The 22,277-nt window shown below is 52.7% G+C and overlaps 1 protein-coding gene across 1 annotated transcript; it reads right to left on the minus strand.

Annotated features, from left to right (window-relative positions):
* Window positions 1–106: 106 nt before the first annotated feature.
* SEC14L2 (SEC14 like lipid binding 2) lies at window positions 107–20,351 on the minus strand. The gene is made up of 12 exons (XM_068562592.1): window positions 20,213–20,351; window positions 17,981–18,056; window positions 13,070–13,113; window positions 12,608–12,667; window positions 12,186–12,374; window positions 11,052–11,147; window positions 10,836–10,896; window positions 10,357–10,440; window positions 7,133–7,239; window positions 6,911–7,050; window positions 6,594–6,763; window positions 107–1,810 (listed from the first exon to the last, which is right to left on the minus strand). Exons 1-12 carry the CDS (start codon window positions 20,264–20,266, stop codon window positions 1,680–1,682), a joined length of 1,212 nt encoding a protein of 403 aa, XP_068418693.1. The 5' UTR covers window positions 20,267–20,351; the 3' UTR covers window positions 107–1,679.
* Between the last annotated feature and the right edge of the window lie 1,926 nt (window positions 20,352–22,277).

Consider the following 22,277-nt stretch of genomic DNA (forward strand, 5'->3'; position numbering starts at 1 on the left):
TACACTTGTACCAGGCTTTCTAAGCGCTCTGAGTGTATTATTTCCTTGAGTCCTTGTAATAAGGCGATAAGCACAGGGCTGTTGCCTGGTACCCAGGAGACGCTCATTAAAGAATTAGCTTTATTATCATCAAATAAAGGTCACAGCCTCCCTGTTGAGGTCCCTGATTTCAGCCCTGAGAGTCTTCATCATTGTAGGATCGTGTAGGGCAGCCAGGTCAGCTGTGATCTCGCAGGAAGCTGGGATCGCGACTCAAAGTGATCCTCAACCCCGGAAACACTGGCAGTGCCTGCACGGAATTAGGAGACGGTCCCTAACACCACGTGATCGTCCCTTCTCCGTCACCCTCCCAATCCAGGCCCACCGCAGGCGCCGCGCGCGCTCGCCAGACCCGCACTAGTTGGCGCGCTCAGAGAAGCCCGAGTTGGGCGGGGCCTCCGTCCTGACCGTGAAGGTGGTCAGGTGCACCCTTAGTAAAGATGGCGGAGGACAGCCCACCGGCTGGGCCAATCAGGGGGCGAGCAGGCCGTCGGGACTCCGTCAGCGCACGGAAGACGAGCAGATGGCTTCTGCGCATGCGCCCCGCTTATTGGCGGGGAGAAGCTGGTACCCCGAGGCGGAAGTTTGCCTGTGTGAGGAACTGTGAGGAGCGAGGCGGAAGGTACTAACTTCCACGCCCTGCGCGCTGAACGTTCTTTATTCATTGGTTACTTTTCCTAACAGAGCGCTGTAAACCGAGGTCGGGATATCCTCCTGGGGGGGGTCTGGCTGGGACCCATGCGGCCTCGGGGCCTCCTGTCAGTGCCAGCCTTGCCCCTGACTCCTGCTCCCTCAGCTTGGCCAGACCATCTCCCCAGGATGGGTCAGGGCCTGGGTTTCTGAGGGGTGGAAGCTTCAGGACTCACACCCACCGCCAGCCTCCCTGGCCCTTCACGGAGCTGGGATCCCTGGAGGTAACTTCTCTGTGCTTTGTTTGCACTGAAGGACAGTGGCTGGGTACCAAAGCTCACTGTCCCAGGAAGCTCTGAGTCACTGACAATCATTAGTAATTAAAGAGGCAGCCAGTGGGACCCAGGAATTGGTGGATTCCTCGAGGTGAGGGAGAGGCCTGCCTGTCTACCCTTGAAACGGAAGACCTATGCTGACTCGGGCCCCCTCCCGAGACCTGGGAAAAGCCAAAAGATCCTAGCCTCGGTAGAAAGTTCAGAAGAGCCTCAGACCCCCACCATAACTCTAGCAACCGGCTACCTTGCTACTCCTTATTATGATCTAGACTTACATGTTCATTTGGGAGCAAGTTCCTCCCCTGCAGCTAGCTTCCCTAAAGTGTTAGGTCTCAATCTCTCCCCTTTTTCCTAATTTCCTCCCTGCCACCCCATGGTACCCCTCTTCCTGTCTCATCTGTCACTGGACAGGTGAAGTTGGCACAGCTTTTAAGACACATGCTGTCACGATGCCCAGCCCCTGGGGACTTCTTAGTAATTTGAGAGGCAAGGAGGCCCACTCCATCTAGTCTCCCTCTTCCTAATTCTGAAATGAAGGCTCCCCAGATCCAGCCCCGAGGTCTTTCTTCTAACCCAGTTTCTTTGGGCGTCAGAGTGCTGGGAAAATGACTGCTACAAGGGATAGAAACTGACAGGGAGACGCTGAGGGAGCCAGGCCTGCTGTGGGAGGAGGCGTTACTTTGGGGTGACTGCCCCCAGCTGTTTCATTTTCTCTTCTGAGGCTTTGTCTGGAAGCAGGACCTCCACGGTGAAACTGACCTTCTTTGCATGAATGAAGCTGTAGGTGTTGTCAAACCGCAGGACATCTGAGGGGAGTGGAAAAAACAGACATTCAGGCAATTCTGACAAAGAGCTTAGAGACAGTGATTTTGGTTGACTGAGCAAGGCAGTGTGGTAGGTAATGAGGATGAAGGTAGCATGAGCAATGGTCCTTCACCTTCTGAAACCTAGTCTAGCTGGGTTACAAGATGTTCATGAAGAGAAAAATATATAAGACAGAACATGCCAAGTGCCAGATGAGTGGCAGAGACAGTCACATCTGTAACAGCTTGGAAGGAGGGGGCCCTGTAGACTGAAATCATGCGAAAGGCTTTTTAAAGGAGTTAGAGCTTGAACTGGGTCTTGAAAGGAGGGAGTAGAATTAGTTGCAGCAGTAGTTATAATAATAATAATAATAATAATGGTAACAATGGCTATTTATGTGACTCAATACTGGGATGGCAATCTATATATATTATTCACAATAACTCATGAGTTCAGCATTAGTATTGTGTTATATAAAAAGAAAGTCACTGTGTCACACAGTGAGGAAGGGATGGAGCTGGAATTTCCCTCTGGCCTGCACTGCTGCCTGAGTTGGGCCCTAGAAAGCCTAATCCTGTTCAGTTTCTGACAAAAGGTAAAATATGCAAACTTTTTGAACCAGAAACTTATCCCACAGAAAGATAAATAGACAAAGATGCTCAATGCACCCCTATTTGTAGTAATAAAAGATGAGGAAAACTAAAATGTTCAAAGAAGAATTGCTTTAAAAGTTTTTATTGAAATACTATTCTGTATAAAAAGAAAGAGGTGAGCTTCATAGAAGTGACTGGGGAAACTAGTGACAATATATCCTTAGGCTAAAAAGAGCAAGTTGCAGAACAATTTGTAAACCATTTCTAACATTTTTGTTAATATATGTAAAAAAAATTTTTTTGGCTTTGTTACTTGGTCTACCTACATTGACAAGTTTTACAATTTAAAAATTCCTTCAAATATACACTGAATAACAGATATAATTCCTATGAATGTATATGGGTGGGCACATGTCCTGTATATTATGGAAACACATAATGCTTCTAAAGGGATGGAAAATATTTGGTAGGATAATACACAAGATCTGTTAGTGGTTTCCTCTGGGGAGAGAAAATGGGCATGCAGTTGGCAGAAAAGGCTTCCAACCCTTGGCCAAGGAACAGACTGCTTTTAATCTAACCCTTCTTTTTTTTAGAAATTTTTCCATTCCAGTCAAACACCCCTTCCAAAGAACAGAGTGGGAAAACAAAAACACTAGCTCTGCCCCTTCCCTATCCTGGTCTTCTCTAACTCTTCCCAGCCAAAAAAACCCTGTGCATTTAATCTTTCCCCTTTTCTGCCCCTGGATAAAATGCATAGTTTTAGACTGAGGGTAGACACACCACTCACCCTTTTCTTCATGGTGTGAAGTGAGTAATTAGTCATTGATCTTCTCTCTGAGCCAGAGGTCTTTCAGGACCAATGGTGCCTCTGGAAAGAGGGAAGCTTCCTCTCTGACCTGGATGACAGAGCCTTAGCAACCAGTCAGTCATGCTAGAGAAGAAGTCTTTGAGCTCCTTGGACCAAGCATCAGGATTGAGATGACTCTGCCTAGCATGACGTTCTAACCTCAGAAGCAAGGAAGGGGCTGTTGTGACACCCAGGCCCGAGGGAAGTGGTTCATTTTGACACTAATCATGTACTCACAGACTTGTAGAGGCCCCAGAGATCCTCCAGGCTAGGGCTCCTTCACTTTTGTTGGGGAACTGACCCCCCTGAGAATCTGATGAAAGCATACAATTTCAGATCCCATGGAGCCCATCATGGACCCTTTGGGGCAGTGGTTCCCAATGGGGAAGTTACCATTCTGAAGAGAGGAGGAGCTGGGGGTAACTGTGCCCTCTCATTTATGTATTGAGAAAACATATATATTCTTAGTGTCCTTTTATTTCTCTTTTATATTCCAGATAGGAGAGTATATTGACTTTTTAATTATGTGTGTAGGTGGTTATAATATCTATGAATTTCATTTCAGAGTAGTAAAGGGGACATTAGACACCACTTATTATAAAAGGGAAGTGTTTGGTCTTTAAAGATTTAGAATCACTGCTCTGGGGAGTCATAGACCCCAGATTAAGATCTGCTCTAGCCTACTCCCCTCATTTTAAGGAAAAAGAGAGCAAAATCTAATTAGAGACACTCGGAGAGTTACTGGCAAAGCTGGACTCAGAAACCGGGTCTTCTGGTGCCTAGAGGGGCTGTTTAACCTTCCTACAGTGCTTCAGCTCTTCTAGACCACATTGCATGCTCCAGATCTTTTTTTCTGAATCTTTTCCTTTCCTAGAAGAGTACTCTACACTCAGGACCTCAGGAAATATTAGTTGGGAGAAAAAAAAGTGGAATCAGTTTAAACGTTGGTTCTCAGTAACTGAGTACGCTTGGGAAAGGACCAGAGCAGCCCAGGGAGGGTTAATGTGCTCTCAGCATTGGAAGCTGGCACAGAGTTTTAATTTCTCCACTGGGTGATTATGTCCCACTTTGCAGGGGGTCGCCTGGTTCTCCAAGTGCATCACCCGCCCACAGGTGAGCTTATAACCTAACACTGGGTTCTCACTGGGCTCAACTCTAACCTGAGCCATGGCCCAGGCAACAGCCGACCCCACCTGGTTGTCTTTATACCTGGGCAGGGGGCATGGATGCTGCGGCCTTTTCACCTCCTGAGAATGGACAATAAGTAGCTCCCAGTCAAGGCCCCACAGGCAGATAAACATTCCATCTGGGAATATATCCAAGGGGAACTATAATTTGGGATTTGCAAACCTAAGCCTGATTATGTTAAAGGGTTCATGGTACTACAGAGAGGTAGTGGGCAGTGCTGGAAAACGGTTTGGGCTCTGCTACTGAGTTTGGGTAAATTAATTCCCAGGTCTGGGACCCCACTCTCTCCTCTGTCACATGATCACCTCTAGGGTAGTCTATGGTCACGAGATCCTGCACTAGGACCCTAGGATTCTCTCCTGTCTCCGTTTCTTGGTGTCTATGCGGGCTACACTGTGGGAGAGATAACATCCCCTCTCTATACCTCAGCTTCCCTGTCCTTTAAAAGAGAAATTCCAGCTTATATGTACGAAATGCTTTATGCTCTGAGGATGGCAGTGTCTGGGCTGGTCCTAAGCCTTGTTCTTGATGAAGCACACAGTATACCCCCTTCTCCCTCAGGACCCGGCAGCTCGCTAACAAGAATACTTCTCCTCCCTGGGGAGCCAGACCACAGAGTATATGTGAGGAGCGGGCAGTGGAGACTGAGGTTGCTTGGGCTGTGGGGGAGGACACAGGATCTGAGGTTGGGGCAATGGTGTGGACAAGTACAGAGGCCAAGACATCTGTGGGGCTAGTTCAGACTTCTGGCAGTGCTGCCATGGAAATAGGGCGGAGGGCTTCTCCCATCTCTGGCACAATCTCCCCAGTGGCCCTTCTCCCCCAGGTTTTGCCCTAATAATAATAATGGTGGCCACAGTGCGCTGAGTGCTGCGTGGCAGGCATTACGCTAAGTGCTGCACAGACCTGATCTCATTTCATCATCAGGTGTCCCTATGAGGTAGAGAATTTGATCCCCATTGTAGCAATCAGGAAACTGAAGCTCAGGGAGGCCAAGTCACTTGCCTAAGGACTAGTCAGTGGTCAAGTCCATCTCAGCTTGATGACAAAGCCCTTGCTGTCACTGATTTTCCATGCCTGGCCCCTTGGCTCAGACAGAGAGGAAACTGGAGATTTGATGGGGGTTTTGTGTGTGTGTGTATGTGATTTTTCTGCTTATAAATGTAGTACATGTTCTTTGTAACATAACCTGTATTTGCAGGGCCAGTATAAAGAAACGAAAGCCCTCTATAAGCTTCCTACCACCCCAGAGATAACCACCATTAGCGTTAGCAGAGTCCTGAGAATTCTTTTTTTTTTTCTGATAGGTAAGAAGTGAATTTATTTAGAGAAACATACTCCACAGACGGAGTGGGGCCATCTCAGAAGGTGAAAGCGGCCAACCCCAGAATTCCGTTGACCTTTTTTAGCCAAAGTGAGTATATACCATATATGCTAAGTCTCATGCTTTATTTTTTTTTAACATGTATCAGACATCTTATATGTCAGTTTATTCTCTTTAATGCATATATTGTATTCCATTATATGGATGGACCATAATTCATTTAACAAGACCTTCTTAAGGCCATTTAGTTTACTGTCAGTTTCCCAAACTGCTAGGAACATCCATGTACCTATATCTTTGTGTCTTTGTGTAAATATTTCTGTACGATAAATTTCCAGAGGTAGAATTGCTGAGTCAAAGGGAATTTAATCGATATTGCAAAGCTAAGTGAGGTTAAACACCTTTTCAAATGCCTGTTTGCCATTCTTATTCCTCTTGGGTAAACTTCCTGTTCATGTTCTGTGGCCATTTTTTGATCAATTTGGAGATGAGTGAAGTTCAGCAGAGTCAAGGCTAGGTTTGTCAGCACTTTGCTCACCCTGTGATCCCTACACCTACGTAACGTGTTCTGCCTCTCTGATATCTGGGGAAGGCACATACCCAGGAAATGTCTAATGGCAGTCACAGCCCCAGTTACACCTGGACCAGGTCACCTTGAGCCTGTCATCTCACCTCTCCAGGCCTAGGTTTCCTCACCTATGCAAGAGAGGTTGAAACTGATGGGGCTCCACTTCTAGTTCTAACAGTGTGAGACCTTAAATCCATGGAGAAAGAGGGACCTCCCAGGCAGACAGCTAGAGCAGGGGCTTCGAGCCAAGACAGAGACTTACAGATGCCAGGATCGCTGCAGGTGAGGGTCCCATCCTCAGGGACCAGGTGGGCATTGTACCTCTGGTTGGCCAGCACCTCTGTCATTTCCCCTGCCCTCTGCCGCTCCCCCATTTTGGTCTTCAGGAAAATCCCAAAACCGATGTCCGAACCATCCGACATGAACTGCCACCTGCAGGGGACACCCACCCACTTAGACATGATTCCGTGTGCATGTGCCCTCTCTGGGGTCCTGCCACCAGGGCTTCTCCCACCCCAGCCCACCCCCGGCACCTATGGCCAGAAGGCTCAGGTCTCCTGGAAGGGTCCAGAACCCTACCTGAGGACACAGCCTGGGAAGAGAATTTCATACTCCACTTGGTGGGAGGAGCCCCGGGAAATCTGCACACTGTGTTCGTACTGCTGTTTCACCTGGTCTCGCACGTAATACTTCTTGGGGATGTCACCCCCGTAGTTGATCTAGAAGCAGAGCACAGAGTGAGCTGGAATGTGCATTTGAGCCAGGCGTCCCTGGTCACCTCTGGCCCCTGGCAACCCATACCTTGGATTTACACTTGGGGTCTCCATCAGGGTCAGTCATGGTGCCCCCATACTCCACAGGCAGCTGGTCAGGGCTGACATGTTTCAGTAAAACCTCCTTCCAGTTTGCTGGCAGGAGAGGGAAGGAAGGAGAAAAAAGGATCACCACTAGGCAGGATTTCATCACAGCCCTGGCAGTCTACACAAAAGAGGCAGAAAAAACCCGTCTGCCCCTGCACACAAAACACGGGCATTGGGAGCACAGGACGTGCGCACAGCTCTGCAGGGGGTTCAAGAGGAGCTGTCACCCAGATGACTGCCCTGTTCTGGACCAGGAAGCAGGATACAGAGGTCCTGTCCCCACTGCCTCTGGCCAGCGAAGCGACCTGAGGCAAATCACTTCATTCTGAGCCTAGTTCCTCCTGCCCTGCAAGGTTATGGTGGGAGTGAAGTGAACTAAGTACTTGAGAGGGTGTTTGTTGTAAACTGTAGAATGCCCTACCTGTATGAGAGTGTATTATCACTCCCAGGAAGGAGATACAAATATTTGAAGTGCAAGTGGGAGGGAACAAAGAAAGGAGGGAAGGGCATTCCACGCAGAGGGAACAGCGCATGTGGCAGGCAGGAGGGCAGTCAACATGATCTGCCCTAGTTAGACTGAGCGTGAGGGCATGACCACTGTCACCTACTGTGCTCACTCGTGATTTATTGAATGAATGCATCACTGTAGACTGACCCCTTAAATGGGCTCCCTTGGCTTTACCCCAGCCACAGTTTCACTTCTGCTCTTGTTTTGTAGGCTATTTGGCTACCCGTGATTTGGCTCTTTTTTTTTTTTTTTTTTTTTAAATAACCAAGCCCTTTCCTGACTAGGAGAGTTTGCCTCAAGTGCAACCAAGGCTGAGATCCACTTCTCTGCCAGATTCCTAAACAAGTATCAGCCAAGGACAATATTTTGATACTGGAAACCTTTCCGTGCTGATGAGACAGACCAGATATAGGGAGCAGCTCCAGGTCACAGGGTACCACCCAGCTTCCTCTGTGGCTGGAGATGCCTGTAAACCCACAGGGATGGTCCAGGGTCTCCCAGCCTTCAGATTTCTAGGGACTTGTGACCATGCAACTCCAGGGGTGCTTTAATCTGTGCTAAGTACCAGTGACCAGCCCAGGGTGAATTTCTCCCCTCCTCTATTGAAGATCCTATACCTTCCCAGCCCGAGGCGGGTTTGGTTGAAAGGGTTTCAGGTGTGGGTGGGGGAACTGACTGAACCTCCTCTGCAGCCCCGCTGCCAGGAAACCGAACTGGCTCATGCTCATGGTGGGTGGCAGCCACAGAAAAGCCAAAAATCATTAGAGCCTTTTCCTCAGACTTTGTGTTTCTTCACCCAGTTCAGCTGGAGGGTTGGAATAAGGCCAGAAGGATTCTTCCCATCTCACAGAGAGGAACTGAGGCTACAAGGACAGAATTTGTTGCACTAGAGCCAGGACCAGCACCCAGAAGTCCTGTGCTTTCCAGACTGCTTTGCACCACACCCAGGCTCAGCACACATTTGGAAAACCTCCACTTTCAATGTGGTGCCTGAAGGTGAACATTCAGAAACCTCCAGAATTCCCTACCCCCAGTTCAACTCCACAGGTGGCATTAAGCCGTCCACGAGCCAGTCCCAATCTACCTTTCTAGGCTTGTCTCCCACCACTCCACATCACGCTCCAGCCAAACTCGACTCTTGCCTGTCCCTGGCTGGCTTGATTCCCATGGGTCTTCCTTGCTGGCTTCCCCTTGTCCCCTGATGTTCTCCTGCTGCCCTGCCTATCCAGTGTCCGTCTGCCCGCTTCCCCACCAAACTCACAATCGCTTCTCCACTCCCTGGTGGGCTCCTCTTTCTCTGCATGTCCTTGAGCCTGGATATTCCCCAGGCTTCAGCCTCTGTTCTGTGGGCAGTCTTATCTCCTCTCAAGGTTTTAGGTGCTGTCTCTATCTAAAACTCCAAATCTCCAGACTGGAGTTTGCCCCTAAGCTTCAGGCCCAGGCATCCCCAACATGTGTACATCTCACAGACTCCTAGAACTCAACTTCAAGCCTTTCCTTCTGATTGTATTATTCCCCAGTGGAACTAACTGCATCAGAGTGACTGCAATGCTATCACTCATGCCAGACACCAGGGAGCCATTCTAGATTTCTCTTCCTCCCTTCCTACATCCAGTCAATTGAGTTCTGCTGTTCCACTTCCTATGGAAGTCTGAAATCCACCCTCTCCTCTCCGTCCCTACAGCCCCCGCCCTGGCTCAGGCTTGCAACACCTGGTGCGCAGGCTGTGGCCGTGGTGTACAAACTGGTATCTGTCCTGAGAATCAGATCCTGGTACCCCACCCCCTGCCCCGGCTCAGGAACTCCTCTCTGGTGCCCAGTGGCCTGTAGAGTCGTGTCCCAGCTTCCCGACACAGTGCCCTGGATTCTCTGCGACCCAGCTCCTGGCACCTGGCTCCCTCTCCACATCATCTCTTGCACACCCTGTCGTGCGCCCTCTTCAGCTGCCCGTGCCATGGTGTGTAAGGTCTTTGCTCAGGGTTTTTCTTTCTGCCCAACAGCTTCCTGCCTTGCTTCACCCACTCATTCCATAGCTTGCAGCTGAGGGAGGCATCGCCCCCTCCCCAGGCTAGGCGGGGTGAGCGCCCCTGCTCAGTGTTCCCATGGGCTTTTCCTTTTACATGTAACTCCTCTCTTTTACATGTAACATCTCGTGCTGATATACATCTGTTTGTGTCTCCCTTCTCCGAGAGGCCACAAGCTCTTCAAGGGACTCTGTCTTACCTTTGTGGCCTTGACACCTACCTAGTTCAGGGCCGGGCACACAGCAGGTAACCCATCCAATGAAGCCGTGTGTACTTGCCCTCAACTGAAAGCAACCTCTGCTCCTGTGACCTCCCTTCTCTGCCGCATCTAGTGCCTTTTCTATAGTTTGTGTCCTAGCTTTCTCTTAAAGGTCTCCTGTTTCACTGCAAGCTCATTGAGGACAAGGACTGGCATTTCATTCATCTTTGAATTTCTCCAGAGTGTCTGAGAGAAAGAGTTCTTAGGAAAACAGACAGGAAACCCCTTGCTCTGGCCCAGGCTGCTCCTGGGTCCCACTGCTCCCAAACCAGCAGAGGGAGCCTTTGCCCCGGCAGCTCTGGCCGTACCTCTAATGCCATCCCCAGCGGGGCTGCAGCTGTGCCATGGAGTGGAGGAGAGTCTGGGCTACTCACCCCCCAGGACCATGATCTTCTTACGAGTGTCCTCACTCAGGAAGGGTTTGATGAGGTTATACGCCACAGGAAACAGCTTGGGGGCTGGAACAGAGACCAGGCCACGTGAGGCCGGGAGCAGTCCCCACTCTGTCCCTAACAGTGTCCGCCGTAGCCCCCAGTGTCTGGCCACGCACTCCCTGGTGCTGTGGAGCCCACACAGGCAGCCCTATGTGAGGCTCGGCTTTCCTGTCTGTATGGGGGGATGGTCTTCCTTTCTCACGGGGCTGGGTGGCTCGAAGGAGGTAACGAATACGAAAAGCTTTGTGAATTATAAAGCGGTCTGCGTACATCAGGGGTCGGTCTTCTGAACAGGTCCTAAGACCGCACCCTCCACCCCCGACTTTGGCTCACTCTATTTCACTCTCCTTAATCTGTCCCAGTAATATTTTTGGCCCCTCTTTCCCATTGGGCTTCATCACAGGTAGATGCCAACTTACCTTTAATAACAAAAAGACGCTTCAGTGTTTCGGGGTAATTTTCCTCAAACATGCAGAGAAACTGTGGAAAGAATCCAGCGGGCTCAGAACTCTGTGCCAGGGAGGGAGGCCCTGCTTCCTCTGGCTTCCCCCACCCCACAGGGCCTCCTAGCAGAGGGACCCACCCCCCGACCCTCACCTCTCACCCTCCCACCACCCCCCAGCCCTGGCCTTCACCTCTCCATAGGCCTCCACAGCTGGCTTCCAGAGATGTTTGAGGCCAAGCCCCTCACAGTCATAAATCAGGGTGATGGTCTCTATCTTCTTCCCCGTCTGCAGGGGACAGAGGAACAGAAAGTCGCATCAGGCTGCCCCCCACACAACACACACACAGAAGCCCACCCCGGTTCAGGGAAAATGCTGATTGTACCCTGTGCCCATACTGCAACCAGATCCAGCAGGGCCGTACCTAGGGTTTTCCAAATCGAGGTAATTACCCCAGGCCAGAATTGTGGCCTAGACAAGTCACCCTTCCCGTTTAGATCTCCGTGTTCTCATCCAGTAAACAACTGGGTGAACTTAGATTACATCTGAAGTCTCTTCTGTTCTGCAGTTTGACCTGGTGGCCCCCCTCGTCCTCTGCACCCCATGCAGCCACTCATCTCGCAGGCACAGATGCTCTCTGTCCAGTCTAAGCCCTTAAGGTGCATCCCTAACGCTTCTCTGCATGCCCAGCCCCACAGGGCCTCTGCGCACACTAGGTTTTCAGTGAATGTGGAAGACACTGTTGAAATGTCCCCAAATGTATCACATGGTCTCACTGGATCTTTACGACTGCTGAGGAGGAGGGCAGGGGAGAGGACCATGGCAGCTCCGCCTTGCTCTTCAGTCTTTTTCCAGTAAGAGAATCAGCTGTCCTTAGCTTTGTCTGAATTCAGAGTTAGGGAAGCACAGAATCTGAGCTCACTGACACCAGCGGCACCCAAATACTTGTCCAAGGATAGAGTGGTCCCTGACAAGGATTCCCCTGGTGCCCAGGTAACAGGAGAAAAGTAATGATAACGTAGCACGTTTTCTATGAAGCTAAACCTTACTCAATTAAAGGACGGCCCTTTATTCTGAGACAATGCCGTCCCTATAGTTTGGCGGGTTAATTATGGCAATTATAGCTGGTTAGTGTTTTCTAAGTCCTTATTGGAAAAATAAAAATTCAGTAACATAGATCACTCCCTAAAACTGCAATTTCACTGGTCTATGAAATCTAAACGTCGGGGCCTAAAGCTGCCCTTAAAGCCACGTGTGACACCCACACTTCTGCGTGACCACCTCCACCGGGCGTTAACTCCTCTTCAGCTGTGCTGGTCCCCTCACCTTTTCGGTCTGGCAGGCGCACTCCCGCAGAAGCAGCTCGCAGTCCCGCATCTTGGTCTTGACCAAGTCCTGTTTGGTGGCTGAGAGGAGCAGACCCTTGGCATCCAGAGGTCCAATGATGTCGTACCAGATGGGGCAGCCATCCAGGTCATAGCCACACATGCCCCCTGAGAGATACTGTTGGACCACCTGGGCCCAGACAGAGATGGGGGCGCCTGGTCAGCAGGCCCCGGGCGGCCACACCTTCCCGGTGTCCAGGGCCTTCCTCTGGGTTCATCCGCCCCTGGGTGCCAATGGATACTCATTCAATGACTTGGCGTTGTCAGACCTTTCCTCTGAGGGTCCCAGTCCCATAGACCCAGGATACAAATCGTGGGTCTAACAGACCTCACGTGGTGTGGGGCGGGATAATCTGTTCTCACCTCTGGAGGCTGCCAGCTCATGATGTTGTCAATGTCCTTTTGCTTTCGGACCTCCACATGCTGCAAACACACGAGGGCTTTAAAAAAGCGGGGCGGGGAGGGGGTGGTCCTTAACAGGCATCTAGCAATGGGTGACAGCACGAACAGACTACCGGACCACAGGTAAGTCACGAGAAGGCAACCAGCAGGAATGGAAAAGAAGGAAGTGCCTGTTTCAGAGGTCTCAGCAGAACAGATTACAATTCTTGGCTGGCCCAGAACTATGAAAGCTCTGTTTCCAGGGAAGGGAATGCACTTTGCCCTGGAGGATAAGGCAGTACGGGTCGGCTAATACTCAGATATGTCACATAAGCCACAGGCAGTGATCGGGGTGGGAGGGGGTGGACAGAAGTCCAAGCACGGTGTGATTCTGATGGGCAGGAATGGAGGCAACAGTGGGCTTTGGAGCCAAATGGGTCTCACCTTCCGGAGCATGGCCTCAGACTTCTGCAGGTCGAAGCTTCTTGCTGTAACAGGGAAACATGGTCAGGGTTAGGATAGCAGCCTGGGCGCCAAGAATGGGAAGATTTCCCTGCTCCTGTGCTGGAACGCCCACTGACTCTCAGATCACCCCACATATAGAAGCTAATGTGAGGGCATTCACTGCTTCTAGAGCACCACAGCCCCTGGGCTTTTCTCTAGTTGCAGCGAGCGGGGGCTACTCTTCGTTGCGGTGCGCGGGCTTCTCACTGCGGTGGTTTCCCTTGTTGCGGAGCACGGGCTCTAGGTGCGTGGGCTTCGGTAGTTGTGGCACACGGGCTCAGTAGTTGTGGCTCGCGGGCTCTAGAGGGCAAGCGCAGTAGTTGTGGCGTATGGGCTTAGTTGCTCCGCGGCATGTGGGATCTTCCCGGACCAGGGCTCGAACCCGTGTCCCCTGCGTTGGCAGGCGGATTCACAACCACTGCGCCACCAGGGAAGCCCGGGTGAAGGGTCTTATCTCCTGTCAGGGAAAGCGAACCCTGGACCCCCTTATCATTTACCCTTCTCCTTCCACAAAGTTAACCTCCTCCACGGTCTACATCCAGTCCTGAGAGCTTGACCTGTGGTTCAAAGATGAATACAGATGCCGCATAATCTGGGGCAGGACTGGCAGAATGTTCCAGTAGGATGGAGGGGAGATGAGCCTCCAGTCAACCTTGCCATGTCCTCAAAGGACCCATGCATACCCCAGGGGGACACAGAGGGCCCTCCTCTTCCCAGGGTTCCCAGAAAGTTTCAGAATTAGATTTCACCTGGCTCAACTCTATTTCATGTACAAACCCTGACATGCTGTCCTGCTCAAGCTTGAACACAAAGACCTCCCTGCCCCCCAAGGCCATCTGCTCCCAAACAATCCAAGCTGCCATTTGCACACAGCCCTCACTGTTGTACTGAGCAGAGACCCTCTACAGAGACATTCAGAGAGGAGGGGCGGGGTTGCTTCCTCAGCCACGTGACCACCTTTCCAATACTGGCAAATTCTGTGCTGCCACCCTGAGTGCTCCCTGCTATCATGCTGCCCGTCCATGGATCCTTTAACCATCCTTCAAAGCTTGGTCTCAAGTCCATCAACTTCCCTTTGGATGTTTTCCAGTTTGCCAGTGCCCCTCTTGAAGTGTGTGGTCCAGAGCACAGGTGTTGCCTACCCTTCTCCGATTAAGCCTAAGAACTTTCTCGGCACCAGGCCAGGCCCTTAACTCAGGCGAAGCTTACAGTCAACTGAAACCCCCAAATTCTTTTCACCTGTGCTGCTTATGAAGCCTCTACCCCATAGGTTGAGAGGTGGTTTTCTGGATCTATCCCTATCAGATTTCATCTTGTTATGGCCAGCTGCATTTCATCTTTTTTTTTTTTTTTTTTTTTTTTTAATTTTTGGCTGCGTTGGGTCTTTGTTGCTGCAGGCAGGCTTTTCTCTGGTTGCAGCGAGCAGGGACTACTCTTTGTTGTGGTGTGCAGGCTTCTCATTGCGGTGGCTTCTCTTGTTGTGGAGCACGGGCTCTAGGCACACGGGCTTCAGTAGTTGTGGCACATGGGCTCAGTAGTTGTGGCTCACGGGCTCTAGAGCGCAGGCTCAGTAGTTGTGGTGCACGGGCTTAGCTGCTCCACGGCATGTGGGATCTTCCCAGACCAGGGCTCGAACCCATGTCCCCTGCATTGGCAAGCAGACTCTTAACCACTGCGCCACCAGGGAAGCCCCTGCATTTCATCTTTTAAAGAGTTTCTGAGATCCAGATTCTGACCAATTTTGCCATTTGACCTATGAACTGTCCCTCCCAGCTGTATGTCCTCTGTGGGTCTGATTGACATCCAGATCTGCTGACAGCCCTGGAACCTGGGCCAGACAGGCTGCCCTCTGGACTGTCACCGGCCCCTTAATCACTGCTCTTCGGGAGTGGCCGAGCACATTCCCTGATTCTGCTGCCCTGAAATGCAGTCCACTCTCTTGCACCCAAGGATGCGACAAGAGATTTGACCAATGCCATACCCTGTCATGTGTGCTAGACACACGTTTGCAGAAATGAGCAGCCTTCCCTCTTGGGAAATTCCTTCTCATGGTCACCCTTCACATGCCATTGTAGCATCAGGGGGCAGCTTTCAGAGAAATATAATCTGGGTTTGCATCTCAGCCCTTCCACCTTCTTCCTGTTTGACCTTGGACAAGATACTGCACGTCTCTGGCCGAATCATCCAGTGAGCTAGAAACACTTGGAAGATGCCATGTGATGCATGGCACCATGCTATCATGATGGGGGAGCCCAGCTGGACCTGAAAGTGGGAATCCTCCATGGGAGGGACACACCCAGCTGTGAGGAGAGTCATCTTCCTTGGGAACAGGAGTGGTGGTGAACTTCGGGCCCCCTTATCTCAGGGAGGCTCTCCAGTTAACCTTTAGCTGCTGGGGTCCAACATCCAGGGTCTTTTAGGGCCCTCCTCGAGTTGCCATTGCCCCTGGCAGTACCGGCCTGATGCCTCCCCAGGCCTGCTGGGTCAGGCCTCTCCAGGGCTCCTGCCACCCTGGTCAGGGGCAGCTCAAAGCATGGCTTAGGGCACTGCCAGAGAGGCCGGCCTGGGAGCAAGCTGTCCTGGGTTCTTATTTGATCTCTTCCTGTCCTGGAAAACAAGGAGCTCTGCCAGGCTCACAGGTTTCCTCCACCTCCTCGTTTTATCTTGCCATCTGAGCCCCCTCGCTGGGGTGCCCAGAGCTCAGGCCCACTCGGGGAGAGGCAGTGATTTGTGTGCCTGCTCTCGGGCCTGGGGGCCTGCAGAAAGCCAAGCTCATGTTGGGGGAAGGGAGAAAGGGAGGAACCCAGAGCTCACTCACACCTAGATTAGACAAAGACATTCGGCTGGCACGTGCCTTGCAAATGTTTCCTTTAGATGAAAAGGAGAAAAAGAAAAGGTTTCCCTAAAAAAAAAAAAAAAAGGGGAATTCCCTGGTGGTCCAGTGGTTAGGACTGCCGAGGGCCCAGGTTCAATCTCTGGTCAGGGAACTAAAATCCCGCAAGCTGCGCGGCGTGGCAAAAACAGAAAAGCAAAGCAAAGCAAGGTGACAAAAACCCTAATTGAAATTCACAGTAGAGTCTGACCAGGCCTGAGCTCCTGCCCAGGGAAATGTGAGGCACAAATAAAGTTCAGAGGAGATACTTCCTCAGTTTGAAGAGGCAGAGCTTGGTTTCAGGAGGCAGCTGTGGCTTACTGGAGAGGACGCTGGCCTGGGAATCAGGGGCCCTAGGTTTCTGCCCTGATTCCCCTTCGCATTAGCTGTGTGCCCTCAGCTAAGTTCCCTCTCCTCTCTGAGCCTCAGTTTTCTCATCTGGCAAATGAGGATAACTGCACTCTTCTATATTCCTGCAAAGAGAGGGGTTATCCCAGGACTGGGGAGTTGGGGTGCCTGGGAAACCAGGGCCCCAGGCCAGCCTTCTCTCAGATAAAAAGAGAGCTGCGAAGCTGTTCAATTCAACAGCTCTCTGAAACCACACTTCCCCCACCTCACAGTAGCTGGGTAGTTTGTTTGATCATCTTGCAGCTGGCCCTTTAATGCAGCGCTGTCTGCCCACTCTCCCCACCCGCCCCCTTCTAGCTACAGCCCTTCAGCAAAGGCTGGGCCAAAATGTCCTCCAGCTCTGGACTGACTCCACTGCCGCCCCTTCGCTGCCTCTCCACCCTCTCTGAGTGGGTGGGGTGGGGGGAGTTCACAGCTTTTTAGGGGGAAAAGGGCAAGTGGCACTTTCAGAGGCACACAGGGCCTGATCTGGGTGGCCTGCTAGCTAGCAGCCTCTCAAGAGTGTGCCAGCTCTATTCGGTTTCTGGACAGAAAAGGAAAATACATCTCTTCCCCTGTCCCAAGACTCGCAGGGTATACATGTGTGTGTCTGTGTCTATAAATAAGTAATTGGCCATGACTTATACTTTAATATTTTGGGCTCTGATTCTGTTATCACGATTTAATCTCTGCTAATCTAACACAGAGGAATTTTCTCTATTATTTCTATGTCTGGCAATAAAGTTTCTACAAAGCCAAAAAAAAAGTGTGTCACAAGAACCAGAGAGGGTGGCACATGACTTGAATCACAGGAGAGGAGGAGAAAGAAAAGAACGGAAGGATTTCAGGAGTTGGAGCATGGGGTTGAGTCTGACCCTGATGCTAGTAGAAACGTGTACACTGCATCACCACGGGCATAGCACTGTCATGTCCCATCTTGCCATAGGCAGGGCACCCTGTCTCATCCTGCTCTCCCAGAGAGGAGCCTCGAACAGATGTTCACCCCTGGACCAGGTACCAGAGCCAGGCCAGGGCAGAGCTGGAATAGATCTCAGGGCCCTGGAGCCAGATGGTGGCTTGAGGGGAGTTTTGTTAACCTAGGTCAGGCTGAACCCCACCCCCCGTGTTCCCCGTGCACTCTGCCCCTCCTTCAAGCTGCCACAGAGAGGGCCAGTCTCTCCCACGGGCCAAGACTCTGGTTCTAAACTTGGCTCTGCCTCCAACTTCCCACAAGCTTGGGGCCTTTCTTGGCTTTTCCTCAACCTGTTTCCCCACATCCATCGGCAGAGTAGATTCATCGAGTGGATGGAAAGGGCACCGGGCTGGGAGTCAGCTGACCTGGCTCTAGTCCTCTCCCTGCCTGCAATTCAACACTGTGCAACTTGGGGCAAGTTACTTCACCTCTCTGAGCCTCAGTGTCATTATCTATCCAACAGGAGGGTTGAGGTTATATCATTGCCAAGAACACTTTTGGTTCTGAAGGTTGAATACTCCAGATTCTGAGATTGCCTGGGGCAGGGTTTCCAGAGGGTGCTATTCTGTTCCCCAGCCCAAGCCCCTGCCCCAGCCTCCCGCAGCCCCTCTTTCCTCACCTCGGAGCCAGCGCAGGAGAAAATAGTCATCTGGATTCGGCAGAGTGGGCAGCACATCCTGGACGTTCTCCCGAAACTGTAGGGAGAGGCAGCTGGGTGAGTAGCAGGTCCCACCCTGACCACCCTCTGCCCGGGACTCTCCATAGAGGTTTTTGCTGGACCCCTGCTCGACACGGGTCAACTCTGCAGACACTGGCTGAGCACCTGGGCAGCATGGGACACTCTGACGGTCATGCTGGTGGGAGCTGAGTAGCAGGAGGAGGTGAGAAGGGAGTAAGACACTGCCCCTGCCTGGCTGTGTGCACTTACACGCTCCAGTGTGATGGCTGGGCAGAACTGCCCCCAGCTAACCGCCACAGTAGACACTCGGGGGTGTGCCACAGTAAAAGCGTCAGTTTACCAAGCATTCCTCGTGTGCCCAGCACCGACCTCGGTGCTTATTCATTCTTCTAGAGATATTACTGCTCCCATTTTACAGATGAAGTAATTAGAGCTCAGAGAGGCCAAGTAACATGCCCAAGGTCGACAGCTAGTCATCAGCAGAGCTGGGATGCAAACCCCGGTCTGTCCGAGGCCAGAGCATGCACTCTTTCCACCATGGCCTGTCCCCTTAGTAATGGAATGGCGAGCAATGTGTCCAGGGAGCAGAGGGAAGGAAGAATTTGATGCTGACTGGGGCCAGAAAGAGGGTGGTCTCACACTACTTCATATAAAAAATGACATTTGAGCTGGGCTTGAAGGACTCCAAAGGCAGCAGGAGGAGGAAGGAGGGCAATCCAGGTGGAGGGAACAGTTCCAGCCAGAAGCCATGAAGGGGGAAAGTGTAGGGAGTGCCAAACAAGAGAGCTGGACATGACCCCAAGGATGGCCACACCCCCTCCAACTGCTCATTACCCTGTAGGTGAGCATGCCCCCACGTGCTGTGCTGTCCCAAAGCCTCCTGCTCCCAGCCACTCACCTTTCCCTAGTCACTGACCTACAGGGCAGCCACAGAGAGGACCAATGAGGACCCGCCACCTCTGCCCCTTGCCTAGGTCAGCCAGGGACTCAAACCATCCCATCCCCCAAACAGCTCCCAGACCCCCAGGGAGACTGGCATGAAGCCACCCCTTACCAAGGACACTACCCAGCCCCTGATATCTAGTTTAATCACCACCTAATCCCTTCTCTGCCTGACTTCCCCTGCAGGTCAGCAGTAAAATCTGAAACCTCCCTACCCGGCCTCCCTGGGATGGGGAGGCCCAGCCTGGGGCAAGGCCTCCATGGGACTGGAGCCTCTGCCCCACTACCATGGCAGAAGACACCTGCCACCCGCCCCCTCCACCACTTTCTCAGCAATGGAAAACTGCTGTGGAGCCTCCAGACCTTAAGACTGGACCCAAACAGCTCCAGCTCCAAGAACAGCCAACCTTCCCTCTCTCCCCAAGGGCAGCAGGGGAGATCCAGCCGGTGGGAGAGGGTCCGGCTCTGGAACTGTTGCCCCCTCCTCTGCCAAGGCGCCGAGGCAAAGCCAGGCTTACCTCCTTGCCTTCTGAAGAGCATCAGCCCAAGTCCCCAGCCCGGGAGGGGCCTGGGTTGAGGGAGGGGCCTGGGTTGCAGGACGGGGTGGGGGGCTGGTCTCAGCTCAAACTAGCCCCAACCCAGTCAGTCACCGGTAGGATCCTAGGCTTTGCACTTGAAGCTGCTCCTTTCCACATCATCTGGTCCAACCTCCTCAATTCCTTTCCTCAAGGAGCGAACAGAGAAGGACCGGTTTTGCCCAAGGTCGCAGAGAGACTTGGTGCCAGAGCAGGAGCCATCCAAGTCTCCTAAGAAGCCCTCCGGCCCTTTCCATCGTGCCACTGCCCCTGCAAGAGGAAAACCTCCCGGAAATGGGAGGAAACCTAGGGCCCTGCCCCTGCCCCTGCCCCCAGGGCCCGGCTGCCAGTCCCGAGAATGAACGTTGCCTTTGTGCCCTCAGCTGCCTCCGTGGGCTTCCAAGCAACCGCTTCTTCCCAGGTGGCAGCGCCAAGGGCTCGCTCGCGGCTGGGGCCGGGACGGCCAAACTTCCCCGGGGTCCCCTCGGCGGACGGAGGAGAGCGAGGGAGGCGGCGGCCGCGGACCTCGCGGTGCGGTAGCTGCCGCTCCTTCCGCCGCCCGCCGCGGACCCGCGCTCGCCCCCCACCCAGCCCGCTGCCTCCAGAGGATGGGGGCCAGCGCCCGGGGCGGGGCCGGGCCGGGGTGAGGGCTCACCTTGGCCAGTGCCTCCTTCTGCCTGGGGCTCAGATCACCGACTCTGCCGCTCATCGTGGCCCAGGCTCCGGGCGCGGCGGTTGCGGCAGCAGATAGAGCACGGACTCGTTCTCCGCCGCGGGAGTAAAGTCCCAGCCTTTTGCCGGGGCCGCGGTTGGCAGCCAAGCCCCGCCTCTTAAAGGATCCCAAGGGGCGGAGTAGGGAGAGATGCGCTGGGCGCAGGAGCGTCTGACGCGGGTACCCTCCGCCCTTCTGAAGCGGAGACCTGAGCAGGAGGCGAGCCCGAGTGCCCACGCGGGCCGAGGCCGGTAGACATGAGGACAGGAAGTCTGGGTTCCAGTCCCCAATTTACCCTTAGCTCACACTGTGAACTTGGAGGAGACACCTGAACTCTCTAGGCCTTAGTGTCCCCAACTAGGTGCTATCTAATGAGCTCTTCTAAGATCAGGTCCCCACGGTGCAGGACATCTCCCTCCAATACGGGAGGGAGCTTGACTGAAGCCTCTGTAGGGGACCAGGTCCCCTAAGTCTAGCCATCGCCCTGCCTCCAGGACAGTGGCCTTGGCCTTTTCTCTCTGGGGCCCCTGCCCTCCTCCTGTCCTGCCATGGATTTTGGACCACTGCTGCAAACCCAGTTTGGAGCCTTTCAGTGTTAACAGCCTTTCCCCTCCCCCTTCGGGGCAGGCAGGCTGAGGCGGGGTAAGGAAGCCCAGACCCCATCTCCCCACCCAGAGCCCTGTCCTCTGCTTCTGACCTTCGCAGCTCTCTGAGAGGCTCATAAGGTGCTGGCACCCTCAGCTGGCATGGAGGATTGCTTCCTCTCTGGGAATCAGAAGACCTGGGTTTGAATCCTAAATCTTCCCGTTGTTTTTATGAGACTTCAGGGAGCAACTTCACCTCTCTGAATCCAAGCTTCTTCATTCACTAAATGGATTTGGATGATCTGGACCTTGAGTCAGCATGGGAGGATAAAGCAAGCTAATGTACATAGCTTGCCCTGCACTCAGGGCAGTGCCTAGCACAGGGTTCCCCTATGTGACCACTCCTTTGTCCACTCTGCAGAGCTTCCCTTTGCTGCCTGCCTGGCCAGGCTTCGGCCTCGGGGTGGAGATGCAGGGTGGACGTGGAGGAAGCCACAGTGAAAGCGATGGCCCAAAGAAAGTGGGCCTTCTATCAGCTTATCTGCTTCCCCCCGCTCACACCCAGGGGCCGGAGCTGTGGGTTCCCATGTAGCTAGCTGCAAGTCTAATTTGTGGGACAGATGCCATCTGACCGTCCTGCCATGCCCCATCCCCATACAATGAAGCCATTTCCTACTTTCTGAGCTCACCAGCCCTCCCTCTCTGTCTGGGTTCCCCCCTCCCCTACTCTAATCCTACCTCCAGGGTAGCAGCTGGTCACATGCCTTGGCTTTCCTCCTACTGCGTGCCAGGCCCTAGGCACTGTTCTGGGGATCCCGAAATGAGTCGGATGCCATCCTGCACTCCCAAAGGTAAGACACAGGCACCATCAACTAGAATACAAGGACGAGATAAATGTCCCAAAGAGAGCCGGCAAGTACCTGGGAGCTTAAGGGGGGAGAATTTGCTTTGGGTTGGAATAATCCTAGAAGGCTTCATGGAGGAAGCGACATTGGACTGGGCCCTAAAAATCTGGGATGGGAAGGAAATGGAAAGGAGATTCATTCATTCCATGCTGGCACAATGGCACGAGCAAAGTTCTGGTGGTAGGTAGGAAGCATGGCTACAACTAGAGAGGAGGGGAGAGAAGGATTGAGCCAGGAGGACCAGCAGGACCTTGACGTGGCCCTGCTTAGGAGCATCTGCCCTGCTAGACCATGAGGTCCTTGGGCACAGGACCCTATTTACTCACCCCTGAATCCCCACAAGCCCCTCCCCCTGGCACAGCATCCTGCACTCAGGGGCTGCTCAATAAATGAATGCCGAATGAATGAATGAATGCAAGAAACACTCCCGTAGGCACAGAGCTAGGTCCTGGGGGAGCCCTGGGAAAGAGACTCAAACATAGATCATTCAGGGATCAAGCAGCTCACCTCACTTAACAG

This window comes from Eschrichtius robustus, chromosome 14 (genome assembly GCF_028021215.1).
Source record: "Eschrichtius robustus isolate mEscRob2 chromosome 14, mEscRob2.pri, whole genome shotgun sequence".
Lineage (NCBI taxonomy): Eukaryota > Metazoa > Chordata > Mammalia > Artiodactyla > Eschrichtiidae > Eschrichtius > Eschrichtius robustus.